General features: G+C 36.4%; 2 protein-coding genes across 2 annotated transcripts in view; one reads left to right on the plus strand and one right to left on the minus strand.

Moving 5' to 3' along the window:
• Positions 1–26,161, minus strand: part of lrmda (leucine rich melanocyte differentiation associated) — a 540,515-nt gene that overhangs the window by 271,861 nt on the left and 242,493 nt on the right. The window lies entirely within an intron of this gene.
• Positions 447–1,331, plus strand: LOC130239498 (killer cell lectin-like receptor subfamily F member 1). The gene has a single exon (XM_056470729.1). The coding sequence runs from the start codon at positions 458–460 to the stop codon at positions 1,205–1,207; it is 750 nt and encodes a 249-aa protein (XP_056326704.1). The 5' UTR covers positions 447–457; the 3' UTR covers positions 1,208–1,331.

Here is a 26,161-nt window from a genome sequence, read left to right on the forward strand (position 1 = left end):
CACAATTTACTTAACCTCAAGCATTATGAGTTTATTTTAATTGGAAGCTGGTTAGTATTTACATCCATAGCTGACACCCAATGGTTACTGTTTTTCAAACTGAGAAATTAAGGATGAGTAAACGATACTATAATTTTCATTTCATAACTATCCATTTTTGTTAAAGTACATGTTGTGGCTATCTATTTTTCAATTGGAAAGTTAAAATTGTTTAAACATTGCAGGGAAGACTAGGATTCAGTCACAACTAAACTGCTAAAACAGAAACTTCTCAACTTCTCTCGAAACATCATTTAAAACAAACAAACTATTCACATAGTTTGAAGTGTAAGTTCCTTTATGCATAAATACTTCAAACATTTCCACAAAATGGTTCCTTTTTGCATAATAACTGGACGCATAAATACAGATGAGGAACATGATTTCAGTTCAGCAGAGATATTAGATTGCCGGCATCATGACAACACTGAAAAAGCCAGTAAATCTAAAGGTTAAAACTCGGAAAATGTACAGAGGAGAAGAAAGCATTGACAATATCTATGAAAACTTTAGCGCTATTCATGGAACATATGGAGGAGAGATCAAGGACTCGAACATAACTACTATCCAGTCATCTGAACTGCCGAGTGGTGATGTGAAGATCAGAAGCTGCAGAGGATCTACAGTGTGTCTGGTGATTCTGTGTGTTCTTCTGCTGACTGCGGTCATACTGCTGTGTGTTCACATCGATATACAAAGCAAAAACTACACAGATGAGAGAAGCCAGCTACTAACTAACACCACTAACTTAATTCAGCTGAACCAACACTTGAAAGAAGAGAATGATGAATTATGGAACTTAACCCGAGATGGATGGATTTACTATAGATTTAGTTTTTACTATCTTTTCAATGAGTCAAAAAGCTGGAATGAGAGCAAAATAAACTGCATGGAGAGAGGAGCATATCTGATGATAATAAACAGTACAGAGGAAGAAGATTTTGCAGTGAAAATGATCTCTGACTTGAATGTGTGGATTGGTTTGTCTCAAGCTGTAAACAACACATGGACATGGGTTAATGGCAGAACACTGGCCTCTGAGTTTAAGAGCAGATTACAATTCTATAAAGGAAATGGAGAGAAATGTGTTTTCTTAAAAAAAAATAAATTATGGGATATTAATCAATGTAATCAAAGTATGAAATGGATCTGTGAGAAGAATCTTTAACCTGTTGAACTTCCCAAGAAACATCACACACCTTCTGATTCTTTGACCCAAATCCAACATTACATTACTTTTACACATTTTTGAATGTCATGTAATGTTGCTAATCATTTTGAAATAACCAGAAATGCAGGACATGCTATCTTTTCTTGTAATCTTGTAACAATTTCATACTTGAGGTCATGAAAAAAGTTGTTATAAAATATGTACAAAATACGCAGTTTTTTTTTTTTTATGAATTTGGCAGACGCATCTTTAGACATTTACAATGCGCTGAAAACAATTGTTTATCAATTCAAGTCATGTTGCTTCATCTTCAGCACCAAAATCTACTGCTTGGGCTTTATGACTGCTTAAAAAAAACAAAAAGAAAGAAAGAAAAAGGTGACTAAACAGTAAAAAATGTTGTTGAATACATTTTTTTTAAGTATTTTACAAAAATTTGTTTTAAAAAATTGTTTGAATTGGGAACTAGTCATTATTTTATTGTATGAATCCAATAAGACCCATAATCTGAAAAGTCTGAAAGATAAATTTACACATAGATAATAGTTATCTATATTTTTGTTCTTGTTTTTCATTACTGATCATTTAGACAGCTGTTTTCTTGCTTGTAATTTGTATATAACAAATCTTTCTTTGAGGATCAATAAATCTGTGTTTAATTGTCTTGCTGTCAATTTTTATTCCCACTTACACTACCAGCCAAAAGTTTGGGGTCAGTAGGATTTTTAAATGTTTTAAAATAAGCTTCTCCTGCTCACCAATGATGCATTTATTTAATCAAAAATACAGTACAAATTGTGAAATGTTATTGTACTATAAAATAACTGTTCAAAAGTATTTTCAAATTTAATAATTTGTTCCAGTGATTTTAATGATGAATGATGATCAGTCTTCAGTCACATGATCCTGTAGAAATCACTCTAATATTAATTAATATTACTAATTATTATTATTATTGTTGTTGTTGTTGTTGTTGTTGTATGATAATAATCATTATTATATATAATATAATATTATTATTAATAATAAAATCAATAACGATTGGAGTAGTAATTTCATTATTTAAAATTATTAGTTATTTAAAATTGTAATAAATATTTAACAATTTAACTTTTTTTACAATTAATAAATGCCACTTTGATGAACAGAATAATTTTCTTTAAAAGAAAAACAAAAAGGAAAACAAACTGACCCCAAACTTTTGACCGGTAGTGTATATCATTGTAATAACACCTGAGCATGTGAAGAGTGCTGCATTAGCCAGGACAGTCAGTCGCTGAAAGCAGCCTCTTCTGTGGGCTGTGCGCAGCCCCCCTCATCCGCTCTGTAATTTCCTCTACCTTCCATTCTATTTCAGTGGCTGATAACTAAGAACATTAGTTTTATGCCACTTGCCAGGCTCAAATGAAAAGAGAGCTAACTTTAATGACACCGCAATTAATCGCCCCAATAGACAGACAGCTAAAAGACAAGATATTGACTTCATTAAGGATAATGTATTATGTCATTAAGTCAGCAGGGTCACCTTGTGTATCATACGCGGCAGGCTAATATATTGGCATTTTCCTCAAATAAGATAAATTCTGATATGAGTGATAAAGCTGATTAGAAAATGCCTCATCCAGTGAGGCATAGAGGAGGCGTCAGTGCTCCTCCAGCAAGAACACGCAGGCCCATTACTGATCGCTGCTTATCACGCAGCCACATTGATTTGCACAGGCAATTTAATCATTATTGTTTCAGACCAGTCTACAAAGAGAAATGTTTCTCCTTCCACGGGTGTGCTGAGAGCTACAAATGTATGGGGTTAGGTATTTTTCTCCCATTCAGGAAATGGACACGGCGTGTATTGTAAAACGTGAGCTACACAAACTACATTAATGTGACAAAATACATGAAAAAGGTTTTGCATGCTGCTCTTTTTTATAATGCAATTTATTGATGGCACAGATGGAATTATCAGCATCATTACTGCAGGCGTCAAATAATCCTTCAGAAATCATTCTAATTTGCTGAGTTACCACTCAAATAAAGTATTTGATTAAACTAAAAATCAAATTAATATTATTAAAACAAATATCATCATCATTATCATTACACTGTAAAAATGCTCACAAAAATTGCACACAACCTATTTGTGTTGAGACAACAAAGGAATTATTAGTTTTTACAAATTTAAGTTAATTGAACATGGTTGTGGTTTCATAGTGTTGCATTGCAATTAGTTTTCAGTTCACAAGACTTTTCAGGGCTCAACTCTATTATACTATACTCAATTCTAGAGCATTGTGATTTTTGACCTATACATTTACTTATTTTAAGTTAATTTGTATGATTTGGCTTTTTTATTATTATTTATTATGATAGGGGAGTACTTAGACAGGAAGTGATCTTGAAAATAGAGAGAGAGTGGTGGGATCTGCAAAAGGTTTGTGAGCTGGGACTCAAACTCAACACCCAAACACAATGACGCTAACTACGCAAATGGTTATCGGAGCCAATTTTTTCTTTTTTCTTTTTTCCATATCCACTGTAATGCCCATAAAATGTCACCAACTCTCCTTCGTGATGGTTGCCCTAAATTTTCTTAACTGTTTCAGAGATACAGCCTAACATCGACTTTGGGATGTTGTTAGTCAAATGTTGTGTGTTATTTGAAAAATGTTTGCCAAAAAACTTGAATTAATTTTTTTTTTGACATTTGAAGTTGATTAGTTTTTGTTATCAGTAAAATTAGACAAACTGTCCAGTAGCAGCTTTAAAAAGTAGGTTTCTCGAATTCAAAATGCTATATATTTTTATACTAAACTTTACTTAAAAGTCATTAGCCTAAACCCAAATAAAACGTTGAAAGGTAGATAACACAAGGTAGTACGTTAGCGAATTGTACGTGGTTAATGTTCAGACTGTCCTCTATCTGTGTGCCAAATATCACTTTCCCTTTTTATAATACATTTCAATGGGCTGCTTAATAAGAAAGCGAAATGATGACCAAAAAAGATTAAATAAATAAATAAATACAATCAAGCATGTAATCATTCTCGAGACATTTTTTTTCCAATGACAAGCACAAAGCAAACTACACTAGAAACATGCAAACAGATGAAGACGGCAGACAGCATGCTTCAACCAAATGACTTAAAGGTCAATGAAGACTCGAGATAACAGGCCGAGCAACATTTGAGCGAGATCACTGATTGAACGGCCATTCATTTGACAGCTTCTTCTTTCTCTCTCTCCCTGTGCAGTCCACAGCACATGGACACAGTGTGCCCTATTCCTGCGACCTTGGGCTTCCTTTTTGGGCTGGCATTATTGACATTTTCCCCCACCATCCTGTGGCCCTTCCTCTCATTTGTCATGATTATTGCTGAATTCTCAGCTGTCATTTGCGGCTGTAGATCAATGGCTGTCCACTCCCCCTGTGTCGTATTGGCAGAGCAAACAGCCTTCCTCTTCTAAATGAGGCCCTCCGTCTCTCTCTCTCTCTCTCTCTCTCTCTCTCTCTCTCTCTCTCTCTCTCTCTCTCTTTCTCTCTCTCTCTCTCTCCATCCATTAGACCCGTCCGGCTCCTGCGAGCACTCAGTCCTTTGTTAGGTCAGTCTATACATCACAGCACACATCAGAAGTACGTTCACTTTCTCTGCCAGGCTCTTGGCTCACAGATGTGTGTGTGTCAAAAAAAAAAGCTGCGTGTTTTATTATCATTCCAGAAATGTGTGGAGAAACCTTGATCCGCAGGAATATTACACTTCTTGTTCTCATTACAGCTGTGTTATGTTAGTCTGTGTGTGTGTGTGTGTGTGTGTGGTGGGTGTGAGGTTACGTCGGTGTGTGTGAGCCAGAGATAAGGCCTTGCTTGTCATCAGAATCAGTCACATTCACTGTGCCGAAATCACCTTGTCGGTGTACTTGAAAGTGGCGAGACACAGTAACAACACAATGCTTTAAACAAGACAGAGCCCATAATATTCTCATTAGGAGCAGTTTCCATAGCGATTGCTTTTTAAGTATGCTGTGCCAGCAATGAAGAGAGAGAGAGAAAAAAAAGTTCATGAGTGTACATGTCATTATATTATCATTTGTAATGACAACTCTTCTGAACGGCTCGTTTTCATGATGTGAATGTTTAGTGGGCCTTTAAATCTCAGGGCTTATATTTTGGGGTGGGGGGTGGGGGAGGTGGTTGAATAGATAATTCAACTTTCAAAGAAACTACAGAGGACTTTAATTATCCTCTTTTTTCTTTTAATGGAGAATGAATTATACCAAGCCTAATTGCTAATGAATGTGAGGACACAGATCATGGGTTTTGATCCATCATACGTAAAGCAGACAGAGAAAATGATTTCACCAAGGTTGTGAATGAATATACTGTAACTCATAATTAAAGCATAATAGATAAATGGTCATCGTAACTGTTATATAATAATAATAATAATAATAATAATAATAATAATAATAATAATAATAATAATAATAATAATAATAATAATAATAATAATAATAATAATAAACAGCGTGAGATTTACCCATGAACAAAACCATAAATAACTGACTTCCTTTAATTATGGTTCCATTATGTACAATTCCTGTGATACTCTTTATTTTTAACATCATTGTTTTTTCAAATCCTCTTGCCGGCAATCATTTGGACATCATGTAGATTCATTGTAAACTTGCAAACTTGAAAACACTGAAAATGCAGCATTGCTATAAATACAGTAAATTAGACAGTTCAAACAGGTTCCAATTGAATTTGGTGAAATAGCATACTTCACACAACTGAACACACATACCTTAAAGAAAAAAAACACTTTTGAGGATGTTAATACAAAACTGATACTTATATGTGTGTGTGGATTATGATGGGAACTTAATTTTGTGTCTTTGTTCCTGTCTGCATTATAATGGTTAATTGCCAAATTGCACAGCTAAAAAAAAATATAGAGGTTTAGGGTGCAAGGGCAACCAAAGGCATGACACATGGCACATTGTAGCATTGTTCTGCCGTTTTTGGGTGCTTTTCACATCACACTGATTGCTTTGGTCTGAAGCAGTTGAAAAAACCAAAAGGCAGTCATGTGACAAAATCCATATCGCTCATTGGCCAGTTGTTATTGAACGTATTTCCTAAACTGCTTTTCGATTGGTCGGAATTAACGTGTGGGAAAATGCCAACGGAACTCCTGCAAGTAAACAAACTGGCAGACACAAAATGTTGCTTTGGAGGGACGACTGTGCTGGCTGATTGTATCCCTGGTCATAGTACGCAAAATTTTTTAAACATCACTTTTATTTCAAACTTTTTACATCACTTTTATTTTGAGAATGAAGTGTGGCTAAGGCTAGAAAACAATGTTTTAATTCATTGCAAACTGCGAAGGTGCATTGCAAGTCACTTCAGGAGGAGGCATGAATTAATTTAGCTAAACTGCGACATGGTCATCTTCCGGACATATTAAAAACGATCCATCAGGTAATTTTTTTACCTCTCTCTCTGTTTAAAATTGTAGGTACAGCACTGTCAACAAATATTTTTCCGCCACATCCCATAACGCACAGAGCATTGGACACAAGTAACTGGATTAGTTTAAAAAGGCACAGTACTTTTTGGGGTTGGGTCTGTTCTAGTTCAGATCATGTTCTTACTACAAAAGAACCGCTCCATGCTTCATTTGAAAGCGTAACTTATTTGGTCCGCTTTTGTTGTGCACTTGAGTGCGATTGCTCTATTCACACCTGCCCAAACAAACTGCACCAAGAGGGAAAACGAACTCTAGTATGATTCAACTGAACTAAATAAGGTAAGTGTGAAAACACCCTTAAATGCATTTCCCATCATATTAAGAAACTCCAACGCACACTGTTTGTAATCAATTATTTTTTACACTAAACCTACTGAACTCTGATACATCACACACTGCTAAATACATCACATACACACATCAGCCCAATACATCATGCACTGCTAAAAAAAGAATAATAATAGTACTAATAATAATCACTCATGATGAATTATAATGCTTAAACAAAAATGAAAGTGATCTGAATCTTAGGTAGGTTTGCAATTTCCAATTACAAAGGTAATTAAACAGATCAAAATAATTATGTTTTCTGTACATTTTAGGAATGATGACACAGCTGCCAGGTTCTGGAAGTTAAATCTCCTTTCAGATCTCCTATTAAAAACTTTTGACCATAATTACTCCAGCATAACCATTAAAGCCAAACCTGTTTTGAGCTCCAACACACACACACACACACACACAAAATAAAAATAAATAAATAAATAATAATAATAATAATAATAATAATAATAAATAAATAATATATATATATATATATATATATATATATATATATATATATATATATATAGCGGACTTAATTTTTTTAGTTAAATCAAATTAACATTTCTAGTTATCTTACCCTACATCAATGGTCTCAAACTCAATTCCTAGAAGGCCATAGCTCTGCGTAGTTTATCTTTAACCACCTCCAACTCACACCTGTTTATTTGTCTCTAGTAGTCTTGAACACCTTGATTATTTGAGTCAGTTGTGTTTGATTCGGGTTAGAGCAAAACTGTGCAGAGCTGCGGCCCTCCAGGAATCCAGTTTGAGACCTATGCCTTAGATCAGTCAAACTGACTAAGAATATGACTTAAAAAAGTTACAAGCTGATTAACTTTAAGTTTGTTCAGTGTATGTTTTGGTAGAATGGATTTGATCACATTATAATGTTTAACAACTGTGCTTAATAAAATAATATGTACATAACTACATTACCCATAATCCTACACAGACAATTCAACCAATCAGAGAACCACAGCAAACATGTTATGCTAGAAAGTGATATTTAGTTTTCACCTCCTTTTACTCCGACTAAAATAAATACATATTTTGTATGTATGTTTCTCTAAGACAAAACCAGCAACTTTAAATCAAGATTTACATGTATGCACTGCTTTTAATTTGATTGTGTCATTCTTAATGCTTCATGGATTTGTAGTTCTTAACCTCATTACCACATTGATAAGTACACAGTTATGCGTAATTTTGCTTCAAATTAAAGTATCGTTCACCTTGTAACTGGTTAGTTTGGCAATGTCTGATATATAACTTATATGGGAAAATGAATAGGAATAACACTTCCAAAACAAGCTCGGCTGCAAAACTAGGTGGGCATTAACACACTCCATAAGGGCTAGTTTTAATACGAGAATGTTGCAGGGGCCTCGTGTACCAGAGAGCGCATATTCTGCTCAGGTACAATCAACACATCAGCCCTTCAGCTGCGGCACACTGATGAATTAGTCTGGAGTGCCTTTCACCCAAGGTCAAGGCTATGTAGACAACCATTATTGAATTTATTCCACCAATTCATGTAAATGCCTAAGGAAGCTGAGCTATGTAATTGTAAAGCTGTCCCCCGCTGTAATGAGGCGTCCTGCGGGATCAGAAAATACAAAATGACACTCGTTTGTGTCCTCCTTTCATCAGAGAAAAGGACGATGGGTAAGGAGGATATACGAGTGACTTCCCAACATGCACAAGCACCGGACAGGCTGACGAATCTGACATAATGGGGAGGACCAAACGGGACCACGTCCTAAGCTTCGCACGCCCTTGCCTTTTTTGCAGACGTATTTCGTTTTCCTTGACACGCACACACACACCTACGCTCCCTGCAGTAGTACTGCCGCCTGTTTTTTCCAGTCTACCTTTTCCCGCCGTTTTTCCTCTCCCTGTTTCGGCTCGGCTGAGCAGGGCTGACAGGCGGATTCCTTTGCTTTTCGCCGTATTAAAGCCACTTTCCCGCCCTGACAGCCTGTTCTATTCTGCCACCTTATAGCTCGGGCTTCACACTTCTCTGGGCAGCCACTGCTTCTTGACAGACCACTGTCACTTCCCATCATCCTCTCTGTATATTCGGCGCTCCCCCCTCCCCGGCACGCAGCCCCACTTTCCTACCAGTGCAATTATTTTTTTTGACAAGCCATCCATCAGCCTTAACTTTAAAAGCACTTTCCGCTGATATCCATTGTTAAAGCCCCAGCCTTTTTTTCTCTCTCTCTCTCTCCTTCCCAGCTTCCCCGAGAGCTCGCATGAGAGAATATGATATCAGACATCCAACCTACCAAACCATGTAAATTTACTTTGTTCTCGGCTATGTTTCCAATTTCACGTCCAATTTTTCGGTACATTATGCGGAGTTGTTGTGCCTAATATGATGTTGTCAAATCCCATTAAAGTTCACTGTCTTGCATTGCTTTAAAAACAGGTTACAATTTGTATTCCATAAAGCGGGGAAGGAGAGCAGTGGAAAGTCAAGCTGAATCTTATTAAAATTATCTGTTCAATTGTGACGTCTGTGGAGGGAGTAATTTAGAGGCATTAGCGCAGGCACATATGAATATGTCAGCGCGGCCAATAGCGACAGGCAAAGCGAAGGCGGCGCATCTCTGCGAGTCAATAAAGCTCTTCTGCTGGTGACACAAATGTGATGATAATCTAAGGAAATGAATAAGGAACCTTCCTGTTTGAGGAAGAATTCTGCTGTGCCGCCGAATAATTTGGAGCATCTCCAATTGGCCTACATCTCGGCGTCGCGTAGGGAAAGGAGGGCATGTCGTCTTGGCTTCTTCCAATCGCATCTGTCTGGTGCGTCCAAATTGCTCAAATTACAGAAGCGTAACGAACTATTTACCTTACGCCATTGAAACAACATTGTCGCCAATTTGACCACTGAATCCATTAGAACAATATGTGGCATAAAGCGCTCAGAGCTGTCAGTGAAAGGCCTCATAAACAACACACGCTCCCACACTACACTAAATTCACATTACTGGAGAATCATATGTGAACATGCTGATGATTCATGCTCTGAGCTTCAGTGATACACTCTGCTTTCTATTGACAGCTATAAAACACAAACATTAACCTAAGCAGAGCTACTATACAGCGCCTACACAGCACATAAATGACAGTTATGGAGCACCATAAATTATGTAATCACATAATTGCATGGCTGACTAATACACTGATGCTGAGGAATGTTTTCAGATAGAAAACACACCACAGCATTAATAAAATATATTTATGTAAAATATAATATATCTTACAGTGGTTAAAGAATACACGTTTATGTATATATACATATACATAAACAGTTGAAGTCAGAATTATTAGCCCCCCTGTTTATTTTTTCCCCCAATTTCTCATTCCCAAATAATGTTTAACAGAGCAGGGACATTTTCACAGTATGTCTGATATTTTTTCTTCTGGAGAAAGTCTTATTTTTTGTTTTGTTTTTTCCTGCTAGAATAAAAGCAGTTTTTAAATTAAATTATTAGCCCATATAAGCTATTTTTTTTCGATTGTCTACAGAACAAACCATCGTTATACAATAACTTGCCTAATTACCCTAACCTGACTTGTTAACCTAATTAACCTAGTTAAGCCTTTAAATGTCACTTTGAGCTGTATAGAAGTGACTTGAAAAATATCAAGTCAAATATTATTTACTGTCATCATGGCAAAGATAAAATAAATCAGTTATTAGAAATGAGTTATAAAAACTATTGTTTAGAAATGTGTTGAAAAAAATCTCTCCATTAAACAGAAATTGGGGAAAAAAAATAAACAGGGGGCTAATAATTCTGACATCAACTGTATATATATATATATATATATATATATATATATATATATATATATATATATATATATATATATATATATTCATACATTTGTGCTTCTGTCTCCATTATTCTTAAAACATAATATAAATGTATATAATATGTTTTATGGTTTTATGTTGTTTATAATTGTTTAAATCGACCAAAATAAGTAATATCGAACAGCTTTTATAGACTTCCAAAAGTTTTTGCTTATAAAAAGGGGAAAGTTCATCCTCTTCAAAGTTCAAAGTTAAAAATGGAAGGTAGCATGTAACAAACATTTTTTCAATAAATCCATGTGTACAAACTCTTTTTGAACGCGATCATTTGTTTGATAGCACCAATGAAGATTAAATACAGGCCTAGCTTTGTGTATAAATATGTGTTACATATAAATATCAGATACAAACACAACACTTACACAAAAACCAGGAGAAAAAAATAAAGTACCCTGCCATGTAATCGTTGAAATGAAATCTCCATCTTGTTTTGCAATATTCCAAGTCCACTGGCGTTTTGGCAGAATAAACAACCGTAACGTGAACATCGAGATGCGCAGCAGCAGTGAATGTTTGTTGAAGGTAAGTTCATTGACAGAACAAAAGAGAAATGCAACCCTTGTGACAAAACTAGATGGGTTGCATTTCCTAGATAATATTATTGTCCAGCACTTTTTCTCCTTTGCAAAAAAATAAATAAAATAAAAATAAATAAACAATGTACACTATGCGTTCACGCTTTTGTATGCTTTCATCTGTTATTTCGTGATGTCTGGAAGATATCCGCATAGGGAAAAAACTATACTATGTTACATGTAATAAATAACCACATAGTAAAGTGTATAATGTGTACAACTCTGTGTTAATGAATGTTACCGAATACTGTAGCATAGTAAACTGATAAACTGTAATAAATACTGTAATGTTAGTGTAAACTGTGGTGCACTGTAATTATAGCATAGAAAACTGAAGCCTATTGAATAATTTGTTTATTACTACAGTTGTGTTGTATTACAGCAACAATATAATTACTACGACACTTTAATTCAAGCAATTATCTATAGTATGCTTCCAAACACTATAGTACCTGTATGTTCTATAGTATTTTTCAAGTAACGTAAACATACAGTACAGTATGTACTGCATCGATGACAGGCAGATATATTTTAGTCCAGTAGAAAACTTGGCCCTCATGATATAAGAATCATGCCCAACATGTGTTTATTTTCTATTTACATCTCCTCTGCAATACGGTATAAACTGCAAAAATATGCACTTTCCTCTCTGTCTCCCATTCAGTTTTTTACTTCCTGCCCTCCATCTGAATTTTCCGCGCCACCAGAACCACGTGATTGAAAACAACCTATATGTTAGTGTTATCAAACAAGACAAACACTGCCTCAAATGCATTCTCAAGCTTCGAGGGCTTCAAGAAATGGAAGCACAATTAACAAGCTGATATCACCATGTGTCTGGCTGAGCTAATGAATATCAAATTACACTCAAATCTATATAAATCATCATTACCAGAGATCCTAATTGATCCCGCAATTAAACATGACTAATGTTATATGCGCCAAAACTTCATTTTAGTCTTCCAAATAACAAACTATTCATCTTGGTGTTGTGGCTTCTTAGTTCATTTCATATTGTGTACACAGCAAATTAACAAGGAGCGACAGGCATTATAGTGGCGGATCATTTCTTCTGTGCACCACAGGGTTCCTTGTGTTTGATTGGGCTTCCTCATGCTCTCTAAAGCATCCTAACCTTTTTAAAAAAGTACAGTTTGCAGTTCCCCCGAAGTGCCTTAAAAAGGAGTTTTGTTTGATGTCTGACATAATTTCAACTGAAATGGTAAGGTAGGGCGGGGCATAAGAAGTAGCCCTCCCTTAGTAGCTACCCCATTAATTAGTACCCCATCAAGTAGCACTCTTGGAAGATTTTCATTCAAATGTTTAATTGTTTAGAAAAACAAACAAACACATACATGCCACAAAACTTTTTTTATTCAACCTTCTGGCTGTATGAAACACTATAAAAAAAGTAAAAAGAAAAGAAGAAAACTGTAGTCAACTACAACTGTTTTTACAGATCAAACAGAGGAAATAAATATGGAATCACACAAATCTGAGGAAAATTATATGGAATCACCATGTACTTTGCAGCTTTAAAACAAACAACTTTATCTGATTACACCCGCAAATTAGTCTGCAGTTAAAAAAGAGCTCTTGCACACCTGAGGTGTTGAACCAAGCTCATTGACATAACTCAAGGCTCCAACACAAGAGATGTCAGTTGAAACAAAGGAATGGGTTATCAAACTTATCAAAGAAGGTAAATCTTCACGGAATGTGGCAAAAGATGTTGGTTGTTCCCAGTCAGCTGTGTCTAAAATCTGGACCAAGTACAAATCAAATGAGTAGGTTGTAGAAGTGAAGCATCCTGGTACACCAAGGAAGATGTCAAAGCGTCAAGACAGAAAACGTAAAGCAATATGCCTTCAAAACAGAAAATGCACAACAAAGCAAATGAGGAACAAATGGGCAGAAAGTGGAGTCAATGTCTGTGACCGGACTGTAAGAAATCGCCTAAAAGAAATGTGATTTACATACAAAAAAGCCAAGCAAAAACCATCATTATCATGTAAACAGAAAAGAACAAGGTTTCAGTGGGCTAAAGAAAGACAATCCTGCACTGTGGATGACTGGATATGAGTGATATTTCAGTGATAAATCACAAAACTGCATTGAGCAGGGTGATCCAATTAAATTTCTGAAGACAACTGCCTGAAAAAACATGCAAATTTACACAATCACTAATGATATGTGGTTGTATGTCAGGTAAAGGTATGGAAGAGAGGACAGTCATTACATCCTTTATAAATGCACAAGTTTATATTGAGATTTTGGACACTTTTCTTATTCCATCAATTGAAAGGATGTTTGGTGATGATGACATTTTTCAGGATGATAATGCATCATGTCATAGGGCAAAATCTGTGAAAACTTTCCGATAGGAAAGACATATAATGTCAATGGGATGGCCTGCAAATAGCCCAGACCTCAATCTGATTGAAAATCTGAGGTGGAAATTAAGTGGTCCATGACAAGGCTCCAATAAGACAAAGTTGAAGACATATTGATGAGGAATACCTTTAATCTATGCCTCAGATAATTCAAGCTGTTCTTAAAAGCCAGAGGTGGTGCAACTAAGTACACTGTAAAAAATGGCTGTGATTTCAATGGTAAAAACTCTACAAGTAAAAATCCATAACCCGGTTAACGGTATGTTTCCTTTATATATACGGCGAATAACCGTAAATTGACTTTACCAGAATTCTTTTTATTTGTTTCCCCATCAGTTATGTACATTTGAGATTTATGTTCTATCTAATGTTGATAAACAATGTTTATTTCATGACTTTAATTTTATGTGTGTTACCATACTGGTGTTTGGTAGCTGTGTGAATGACACTGAGCACCTTCTATACACTGATACACTGTTCTGCTAGTGAGAAAAGTTTGTGATGAGGATTGGTTCATTATGTAACTATCATCACCACCTGCATATGGGTGTGTTAACGTGTCTAACTGTGCAACAAAAGATGTGTAGATGTTAGTAATTCAAAATACAGACATATTACATCTATAAATTAATGAAATATGGTAGTTTACTGTAAAAATGAGATTTTACAGATTTATTTTTTACAGTGTACTAGTGGTGTTTTTATTTGGTGATTCCATATAATTTTCCTCAGATTCGTGTGATTCCATATTTATTTCCTCTGTTTGATCTCTAAAAACAGTTGTATTTGACTACAGTGTTCTTTCATTTCATTTCTTTTTTTTTTCTTTGTTTGTGTGTTTCATACAGCCAGAAGGTTGAATTGTTGAATGAAAATAGTTTTGTGGCATGTATGTGTTTGTTTTTTTGTTTTCTAAACAATTTTACATTTGAATGAACATCTTAGAAGAGTGGTGATTCCATACTTTTTACCAGGGGTTGTATGTTGCTAATTTGTTGCATATTTTTCTCCTGTCTGACTATTAACTGCAAGAATATGAAGCATGTCAAACTAGGCAGAGCTCCACGACACACCCACCGTTTGCATAATCATCACGGACCAATGGGAGTTCAAAGGCATTTAGAAACAAAATGAATGCCCCCAAAAACTTTGCTAGGAACTGCCGAAACTCTACACACAAAACTCCATAATGGCAATGTGAAAAAGAGTTTTTGAAATTGTTGCAAATTTATTAAAAAAAAAAACTGAAAAATCACATGTACAGATGTATTCATAGCCTTTGTCATGAAGCTGTAAATTGAGCTCATGTACATTCTGTTTCCACTGATCATTCTTGAGAGGATTCAGCAGCTTAATTAGAGTTCACCTGTGGTAAATTCAGTTCATTGGACATAATTTAAAAGGCATACACCTGTCTATATAAGGTCCCAGGGTTGATAGTGCATGTCAAAGCACAAACCAAGCATGAAGACAAAGGAATTGTCTGTAGACCTCCGAGAGAGGATTGGCTCAAGGCAAAAGGCTGGGGAAGGTTACAGAAAAATTTCTGCTGCTTAGAAAGATCCAATGAGCACAGTGACCTCCATCATCCGTAAGTGGAAGTTGTTTGGAACCACAAGGACTCTTCCTAGAGCTGGCCCACCATCTAAGCTGAGTCATCGGGGGAGAAGGGCCTTTGTCAGAGAGGTGATCAATAATCCGATAGTCACTCTGTCTGAGCTCCAGCGTTCTTCTGTGGAGAGAGGAGAACCTTACAGAAGACCAACCATCTGTGCAGCAATCCACCAATCAGGCCTGTGTGGTAGAGTGGCCAGACAGAAGTCGCTCCCTGGAATTTGCCAAAAGGCGTCTGAAGGACTCTCAGACTATAAGAAACAAAATTCTGCGGTCTGATGAGAGTAAAATTTAACTCTTTGGAGTGAATGCCTGGCGTTACGTTTGGAGAAAACCAGGCACCACTCATCACCAGGCTAATACCATCTCTTCAGTGAAGCATGGTGGTGGCAGCATCATGCTGTGGGGATGTTTTTCAGCAGCAGGAACTGGAAGACTAGTCAGGATAGAGAGAAACATAAATACAGCAATGTACAGAGACATCCTGAATAAAAACCTGCTTCAGAGTGCTCGACTTCAGACTGGGGCGACGGTTAATCTTCCAGCAGGACAATGACCTATAGCACACCACCAAAATATCAATGGAGTGGCTCACAACAACAGCCAGGGCCCAGACCTAAATCCTATTGAACATCTCTGGAGATATCTGAAAATGGCTGTACACGTCAAAAAGACTTGAGGCTGTAATTGCTGCCAAAGATGCATCAATAAAGTATTGAGCAAAGGCTGTGAATACTTATGTACATGTGATTTTTCAGGTTTTTTATTTTTAATAAATTTGCAACAATTTCAAAAAATCTTTTTTCACATTGTCATTATGGGGTATTGAGTGTAGAATTTTGAAGAAATAAATAAAATGAATCCATTTTAGAATAAGGCTATGACATCAAATAAAAAAAAGTGGAAAACGTGAAGTGCTATGAATACTATCTGGATGCACTGTCTATCTAGATTTGCCTTCTTTGGGATTTTTAAGACTAACATATGCATACTAACACAAAATCTTTAGATTTCAGAGAGACTTTAAAGTGTTAACCAGTCGTGAATGTCAATGGGCTTATTTTAGCGAGCTGTGGTTATACAGTGTAAGGCATTACACTAAAGAGAGCTTTTCATGCAAATACAGTAGAAAGGTGTTTGCATGCCTGTGTTTGCTCTGGATCACCTGCCCGTCTCTGGGCCTCTGACAGCTCAAGCAGGAGCTAAAGTGTCAACATATGGTTATCAATGATCCAGATGGCTTCTTCATGTCTGGAGACTGACAACTTTGCTCCTCTATTATCAAACAGTAGTAATTAACCATAATCAAGTAGGTGTTAATTAAGCATAATGAAACAATTTCTCCCCAGCCCGAGCCTACTATCAGCAACTTACGGCTAATTATAAGCAGCGAGCACTCCGGGTAATCTCTCGACCGCGGACGGGTAAGGGGTGCGGTATTTGTTCAGCTGATGATGGCTGTGTTTTGTCTGTGAGTTTGGCAGATTTAAGCCTGGAAAACTCCTGATTTGCCAGGCTGTCACAGCTGTTGAGGAGGAACAAAAGGGAGCGGACTGCCGATGACAACGTTTCAGGGGTTTGTCATTCGCTGTGAAAGGACGGCCATTAATCAGAGTGACCCCTGCCTACAGCCAGCCCACCACAACACCTGCAGCCTGGCTGAGTTTCAGGGTAAATTAAAGCCGTAAATTTCCTAACACCACGTGCACATGGAGGCGGACACTGTGGACCCCGCCCTGCGCCATTCACAGTCTTTTTAAGAGGCCGCAGGAAACCTTTATGAATTCATGGTGCTTCAGTATGATTTTGTAGTCAGAAAAAGAAGTCACCCAGTAAAAATGAATAATGCACAGAAACAATCATAAGAAATGCAATAATTACAAAATCAGTTGGCGTTTCTGTGTGGAGTTTGTATGTTCTCCCCGTGATGAGTGTTTCCTCCGGGTGCTCCGGTTTCCCCCACAATTGTTTGTTTGTTTTATTTCGCAATATAGTTAATCTTGTTTGCTTTATTTGTTTTACCTTTTTTTTTCATTTGTAACTTTTTTAATTTGTTTGGATGTTTGTTTTAAAATTGTGAATTTGCTTTATTTTTTATATTTAACTTGTTACTGTCTTACAGTATGTTTAATCAATCTTTGTTTATCTTTCATCTTTATTTATATTTTTTTTTCTTTGTCATTTTTGTTCATTTTAAATTATATATTATTTTATGTACATTTTTTTGTTGTTTATTCAATCTTTTATTATTTAGATAATTTGATGGTTAAAGATGTTTTTTCAATTCAGTATATATATTGTTTTTATTTATTATTATTATTATTATTATGTTTTTATAAATCTACAAAAATATAAATTTCTAATGGTATATTATTTATTTTTATAGTTTAAATCTTGAATCCTTTTATATTTTGTTGTTTGATGACAACTTAACCAAACGCTATTCAATCTTTGTTTTGTCTTTTACTTTCTTTAATTTTTTATTTGTTTTTATGGTTAGTTTTCTAATTTTATTCTATTTTTATTTATTTACAGTATGTCGTTTTCATTATGTTTTTAATCTTGCTCTACTATTTATTATCATTGATTGTCCATTTACTTTCTGCAACAGACATTGTTTGTATTATTTACCAAATCATTAGTTAACAGTCAGGCGGCCCAATGGCTGGGTAAGTTGACATTTCTGTGTGGAGTTTGAATTTTCTCCCAGTGTTCGCGTTTGTTTTCTCCAGGTGCTCTGGCTTCCCCCACAGTCCAAACACATGCGTTATAGGTGAATAGAATAAGCTAAATTGGCTGTAGTGTATGTGTGTGAAAGAGTGTGTATTGGTGTTTCCGTCTGGAAGGGCATCTGCTGCGTAAAACATATGCTGGATAAGTTGGTGGTTCATTCCGCTGTGGCAACCCCTGATAAATACAGGGAAAAGCTGAAGGAAAATGAATAAATGAATAGTTAACTCATGAGTCACATGAATCAGTGCATAATTTATCATCCCTCCACATGAATCAGTGCATTTTCCAGCACTACAAAGGGGAGAACGACAACCTCTCAAGAAAGCTTGTCATTAGTTCCTCTACTTGCTGTATTAAACTACACAAGCTGCTCTTCTGCAACCATCCGAGCTTCTGTCCCGCTACTGAAAATGAGTTAGTTGCGATTTAGTCACTCCCCAACCCCGATCCCACTCACAGCCAATAGCATGAGTCACTCAGAATCATTGGTAGGAAATCGTAACTCACGACTCTGGCGTCTGCCGCTTTTGTTTTAAAGCCTGAATGAATAGTTTCCCAGCTAAGTGTGGCTGATGTGGTGTTGATTAAAGCGGGCTGATCTAACCCAGCTGAGGGCCAGGGAAGGACTGTGATCCTTGTAATTATCGCCTCGCTCTTGTGCTGATTTACTCCTTGATGCATCTTCCAGCAGAAATTACTGACTGTACATAAAGCCCCTCATTTTCCACGCTGACCCCTTTTAATTGGGCCCATTCGGGTGACAGTGTGATTTACAGTGAGAGTGGATGGATGCTGCTCAAGAGTCGAGGGCGAGCCCGGGCCGCTCATTTACATTTACACACTGTCAGCACTCTGTCTCATCCACGGAGACGCTGCCAGTCAGACTGCATTTAGCCCTCCGAGTCACCCGTGATGAAGTGCAGAAGACGACAATGGTCACTCGTGCATCTGAGCGAAAAATGTCACCGTCGCCAAATGTCACAATAGTTTGGCGCACCCGGGCGGCGGGCGGGCTTCACATATAAGGTGTCAAAGTGTCAATGGGGAAGTGCGAAGTAAACAATACACCTTATGAAGACTTTACACACACACGTTAGTGCACTGACAGTAAACAGATTTGACTGTCGTTAACATCGGGGATGGTAAACAATTGCCAGGAAGTCCAAAAAAGCGTGACTTTAAAAGCTTTTATTTTCTTAGGCTTATTTTCACAGGCTGTAGTCATTAAAAAAACTGCGCATGAACCAATTATTTCTGCTGTCCTATTTGTTTCCTGATGAATCTGTGCTGGCAGTCGCACCCTGTCAAGGGCGCGGAAAATATGTGAGAGAGAAGAGGTGCGGCGCGCAATATCTCCGGCTTTGTCAAATAAGAGTTGAAGCATTGATTTTTCTAATTCATCTCGTCTCGGCGTGAGATAGCGTCTCTTTCACAGAAGTTTGACACCGTGAGGAACTACAGAACCTCCCGACGCTGGCCTCGGGGGAAATGCAATTATTTTACCATTTGATGAGGACCATGTTCCTTTATCAGGCAAATAATAACAGGAGTGTCATATCCTGTCTGTGTGGACGTGGTTTTATCTGATATAGAATTACAAAGCGCTGTCCCGTAGTATCATGGCATGGCTTGTCTTTGAGTTGAGAGTTTGTAGTTTAAACGCGATGCGAACTGACATTTTCCTCGCTCTCTTTCTAATGAAGCTGCCAGTCTCTGTGCAATGGCTGCTAACGTACGGCAAATACTCTGACATGTTAATGCAGTGGCGTAACATGCTCAGTGTTATTTCTAGGCTTTTTTTTTGAGTGAATGTATGGTGAATGTATGGCATGTAGATGCAATGTAATTTAAATTCAACAAACGGACCATGAAAATAAAGTGTGACCAATTATTATTTTTATTACTATTATGCTATAACCACTATTACTACCACCACCACTAACTAGGGAACTCGTGGAACAATGTTTTTGTGCCAGATCAACTGTGTACTGACAACAATAATGAATATTATATTTTTCTTTTACCACCACTTAAGCTGCTTAAACTGTAAAAAAGAAAACCACAAATTAACGATTTTCCATATTTTTTGATTCATGTTTCGTTTCTTCATATATTTATGCTTTTCAATTGCTTTATGCAACCTTGATCTTTCCTCCATCAACTTCTGATGTTGAAAAGTTTGAAAAAGTGACTTTAATCGACATTTTAAATAGTTATATGATAGTTACAATAGTTATAGTTAGGAATGTCCCGATCAGTCCCAGTAAGAGTCGTTTGATTTTGAGTATCTACCGATACCCGATCTGATACTTAATACATAAAAAGAAACAGATCCAGGATGTCTCTTATTCTTTATTTAATTCACCTTATTTTAACATTCAACAACTCTGTTAACAAAAAGAACACTTCTGTGAGGTAGCTTGAACAATCAACTAATAAATAACTTAAATTCTTCATATTTGGACTTAAGTGCAACAGTTAATATATTAAAAAATATCTAATATAAAAACAAACAGCTCTTCAACATTAAATGCACAACAGGTAATCCCAAGTTTGCATATCTTTTCACTTCAAGCTGCTTCTAAGTTCTACTTTGCAGGCATTTAATCAATAGTGTCTCTGTTTCTGTGTGAAGTCAAGTAAGAGGTCTAACTCTGTGCCACCGCATAACTATATATGTCTTAAAAAAATAATGAGAATATATTCATATTTTTTTCGAGTCCTGATGGGGAGGTAACAGCCGATTTTGATCGAGCCTAAAACCGCATGATCGGGCCCGATTTACGATAACGTGATCGGATCTGGGCATCCCTAATTATAGTATATAGTTGTAATAGTAGGTATGTAATGCCAGGGTTGGTTGGTGTTGTAAATTACTGTACAAAAAATGGTAAAATTATACCTTTTCTGTTTATGGAATAAATTCTCCATATATTATGCTGCATACAATATATTGACTCAAATCACTAAATTAAATGCTGCTTTGTTAAACTGCTCAATTTCAAACATAATAATAATGAAATACAGTACCTGATTATTATAATTTATTTTTATAGTGTATAATTTAAGCAACTTTCATTCCATGGTTTCCGCTACATTCATTCTTCCATGGCGGGGCACCACGCCAAAATTGATCCCACCACGGCTACTTTACAGCTTTTCATTCAAAACATTCAGTCGTTTTTTTGTTTTTTTTTAATAGCGGGTGATAATCGCACCAAAACGTATTAAAAGGTATAACTGAATTATAACATTGCAAATTTTTCTGTAACCGTAGTAGTGCTGTGCGTTATTTGTTTAAGCCTTTAAGGTTACATGCTGACTGACTGACACATGCGTGAGGCCAGCAAACACGACGTATAGCCGTTTCACTTCACTTCAGGACGCATTAATACCGCTCTGTAGGTCTATTGGAGACATTCATAAATATTCCTAACAAATCTAAATGTTGGAGACATATTTGTTACATAAACGCACTAAATCACACACACAGCGTTTATTTGAGAGCGCACAAGAAGATATTTGAGGGGGCGTGCAAGAAGTTTTGTGCATGAGCAGAGGGAATTGGCGCGCAAGCAAAGAGATTGGCATGCTCGTAGGCTATTACATAAATGCGATCTCGACATGTAATACTGTGCTCACAACATTTGTCATTGAAATAACGCCACAGGTAGTTGGTACATCTGTGTAAAAAAGGCCTGCCGCCACAGCTGGAAAAAATCCTAGAGGAAACACTGCATTCTTACATTTTCTTTTCAGCTTAGTGCTTTTATAAATCATGGGTCGCCACAGCGGAATGAACCTTCAACTTATCAAGCATGTTTTATGCAGCGGATGCCCTTTTAGCTACAACCCATCACTGGGAAACACCCATATACTCTCATTCGCACACATATACTACAGACAATTTAGCTTACCCAATTCACCTATAGCGCATGTCTTTGGACTTGTGGGGGAAACCGGAGCACCCGGAGGAAACCCACTCCAACATGGAGAGAACATGCAAACTCGAAAAGAAATGCCAACTGACCCAGCTGAGGCACGAACCAGCAACCATCTTGCTGTGAGGCGACAGTGCTACACACTGCGCTACCGCATCGAATTTAGGCAACTTCATACAAAATACATTTAGTTTTATACCAACACACAGCACAGCACATACATGTATACATGTGTATATAGTGGTGATTGTGTTTTGGCATGTATTGAGTGGCATTACCATGCGTGTGTGTCTGATGTCTGATGTGAGCTGCTGTTGACTATGAGCCCTGAGAGGATATCTGAAGTGAAAGTGCAGGTGGAGATGAAGACACAGCAGTGTCAGTGCTGTGATCCAGAGGAAAGCCCATCAGTGGCCTGGATGTGTATTGACAAGGCTGAGAGCGAGAGGAACTGGCCTGGAGTCAGTCACCTTGGCCGAGGCACAATGTCAGCCTGGCCCCAGCCATCACTCTTTACCACTGTCCGGGGTATTATTTAAAGGCAAACAAATATCAGGCCCGAATGTCATGGCAAGGACGCCGAGTCTGCCTCTCATCTCAACTAATCAGTGTCCAGGTTTAAAATGGCCTTTTCCCCTGCCCTCCTCTCCGAATCCATCTTCACCCGTCCAGCCCTCTGACAACAACATCACAGTTACACCCCTAAAGCCCCCTGCTGCAGATTTACTGTCACCACACTATTTATCCACATTACTTGTCAGCTTTCTTTTCAGGAAAGCACAGCACTGACACATTTTAACTGGGTCCTAATGTTAAATATTCTGGAAACGCTACATTTCATGCTCAGAGATATGCTCACATATATAATCGTATTCTTTGGAGGAAAAAAATGAAGAGAAGAGGAAAAAAGCCTCCTGTTTTATGGCTAGGAATTATAATTTAATAACCAGGAGCTCGTAACGACTTCATCACACTCATTAATTACTGATGCTTTATACTGAAGAATGATCTCTGGCCATTATGTAATGCATCAAAAGTTTAAGTAATTTAATTTGATTGTTTTTATTACCTAATTACATCCAAGAAATGGATTCTTGCAAAAGATAGGGATCTCTGGGATGATATATCTCAATATGCAGTTTTATGAACTTGATCTTTTCCCGAAACCAAATCATTCTATCATCAAAAAAAAAAAAAAAAAAAAAAAAAAACTGCTTAGTTGTAAGGGTATATAGAGTTATTTGCTAACAAGTTTTACAAATAAGTAGATGGATAGAGAGATACATGGATGGACGGATGGACGGAAGGACAGACAGACAGACAGACAGACAGACAGACAGACAGACAGACAAATAGATAGATAGATAGATAGATAGATAGCTCATACACCCTTAAAAGACTGTAATATTGGGTGTATTTGATTTTTTTAATCCAGTTAACATCAGGTATTCTGAAAGTTGACGGGATTTTAAAACCTAAGTTCGAGTATCGGGTTGATGTCACTCAAGTGTCTGGAGGGGGTCATATCGACCATCTATAAACTTGTTTTCTACTGAAAAAAAAAACTTTGTTAACCCTCTATGGCATGGTGTTGCCCTCAGGCAGCAATCCTGTGATTTGGCCCACAAAACCCCCCTTTTATTAAAAAAAATATATATATCAAAAAAGAAGTCTAATAATAAGTTGGTGACCAATGAAATTTGAGGTGGGTGTGGATCTGACCTATCCTCTGGGGGCAAAAGAGCCATTTTTGGGACCATAGCCTGCTTGAGCATACTGCTAGCAGAATGTAAGATAGATTTAACTTTTTAACGTTTAAATTTAAATATCTTTGTATTAAAAATATTTGTGATGTGCATGGATATGTGAGGAAGCACATTTGATTGTTATTACTTTTTGATATTATCTATATACTAAAATGTTAGTTTTTCATTTGTTGCCTCAGGGCAACACTGTGCAGTTAGACCACTTTTGTTAAAACAATAAAATCTTATGAAGGGAAATGTCCAGTTATTACCATTATATATATATATATATATATATATATATATATATATATATATATATATATATATATAATATTAATTTGTTTTTTGCTTTACTGTAAACTATTACTCACAGGAAATTAATATTGAAACATTTCATGGAGGTAAAGAACAAGATTAAGCAGTTAGGCTCATTCCTTCTGACAGCGAGCTTAAAGAGTCACATTAGCTATGTTTCCATTCAAAGATGCGAATTAAACTTGCTAAAAGGACACCGGCCCATCAGGACATTTTTTGGGCACCCCTAACCTAAAGCCAAGTGACAAAAATGTGGCACCCGCCTTTGCTTCACATGCACCAACAACTTTCTGAGGTTCCACAGTGAATAATAAACAATGGTAAAGAAGTACATTCAATCGGTACCCCACAGGAACACACAACACACCATTTATGGCTAATTATTGATGAAGTATTACTTATTGTTATTGTTTATGCTAAATTAACACTTTTTCTAATGTATTTATGGCTTGTTTGTACCTCGTTTCACATGTAATAACATACAAAAAACCTTGGTGTTTTGGTGCCCTAACTGCCTGTCATTGATGCAACAAAACAAAATCTGTTGGAGGGCTAGGGGGAGGCATTTTATGATCGATTTATTATAATGGAGACCCAAGCACCAAAAAATTAAGGTGAAATATATATTTTTTCTCATAAAACAAAAATGTATGCCATAGAGGGTTAAGTATTCTTCGCATTAATTAATTAGCCATGGTTCCATCATGTTTCTTTGATTAAATACAGATTTTCAAAGCTGTGGTATTCTTCTTGAACCACCCTGTATATTTTCCAGATTTATGTCCTATGCAGACTTTGCAGAACATGTCATTTATAAATCTGGTTTCATACAGTAGATATAGTACAGATGACCATACTTTAAAAAACAGTGGAAAGTGGAAAAAGGCATGGTCAGTTATGTCAGGATGCTCTTGGCCACAATTATGTTATTTGCATGACAGCAAGATGTTAAAACAAGTAGTTTTCTTTTAAAAGTTGCATCCACACATTTTCAAAACAATATAAAGTGAAGGAGAATATGATTGTAAACCAGTAAGGTTTTGTAATATTATTTACAAAGAGAAAAGCATACCACTCTCAACAATTTAGTGTTAGGAAATTGTTCATTTTAAATGTCTGTGAATAAATGTCAAATGTTTAAAAAACCCATGTACTGAGAGAGGGTAAATGTGTCTTTGAAGGTAAATTCAGTCTTCAGTAATCCTTCACATGATCACGATCATCTATTATTAATTAAACAAAATCAAGTAATAATGATAATGCTATTAAAGGGATAGTTCACTCACTCTCAAGAACAAGATAAGGATTATTTGGACTATCTTGAAATTAGGGCTGCATGATTCTGGCTAAAATGTGAATCACATTTTTTTTTGCTTAAAATCAAGATCATGATTTTCTCATGATTCTGTAGATGTAAAATAAAGGTTCATATGAGTAGGCTATTATTGTTGCTATTCTCAAGCATATGGTAAAACAACAATAATAATATTAGGTCCATGTATAGGTATACAGTTGCTTAAAATGCTAAATTTTGTATAGTCATTTTTTGGACTTGAACAGACTTTCAATATGTCCTGTTTGTTAATTCACAGTGAATCAGAATACAACTATTCATAATTCTGAAGCTGAATTATTATGTTTAAGACATATGCTTGTCTTTTGTCATTGACAACATTATTAGATAAATTTGTCATTATCAGATTTCTTCTTGTATTAGGCTTATAATCAACATTATATAGGCTAGTGTAATTATACTTACACAGTAAACATTTATTTTCATGCACAACACTATGTGTTAGCAATGAAAGAAAAAAAACATATCAAATGCTTGTCTTAATCATAACTGTAAAATGCTTTATGATCATTTCAATGATGTGCGCCCAGTTTC

The sequence above is a fragment of the Danio aesculapii genome, chromosome 13 (assembly GCF_903798145.1).
Source record: "Danio aesculapii chromosome 13, fDanAes4.1, whole genome shotgun sequence".
In the NCBI taxonomy this organism is placed as follows: domain Eukaryota; kingdom Metazoa; phylum Chordata; class Actinopteri; order Cypriniformes; family Danionidae; genus Danio; species Danio aesculapii.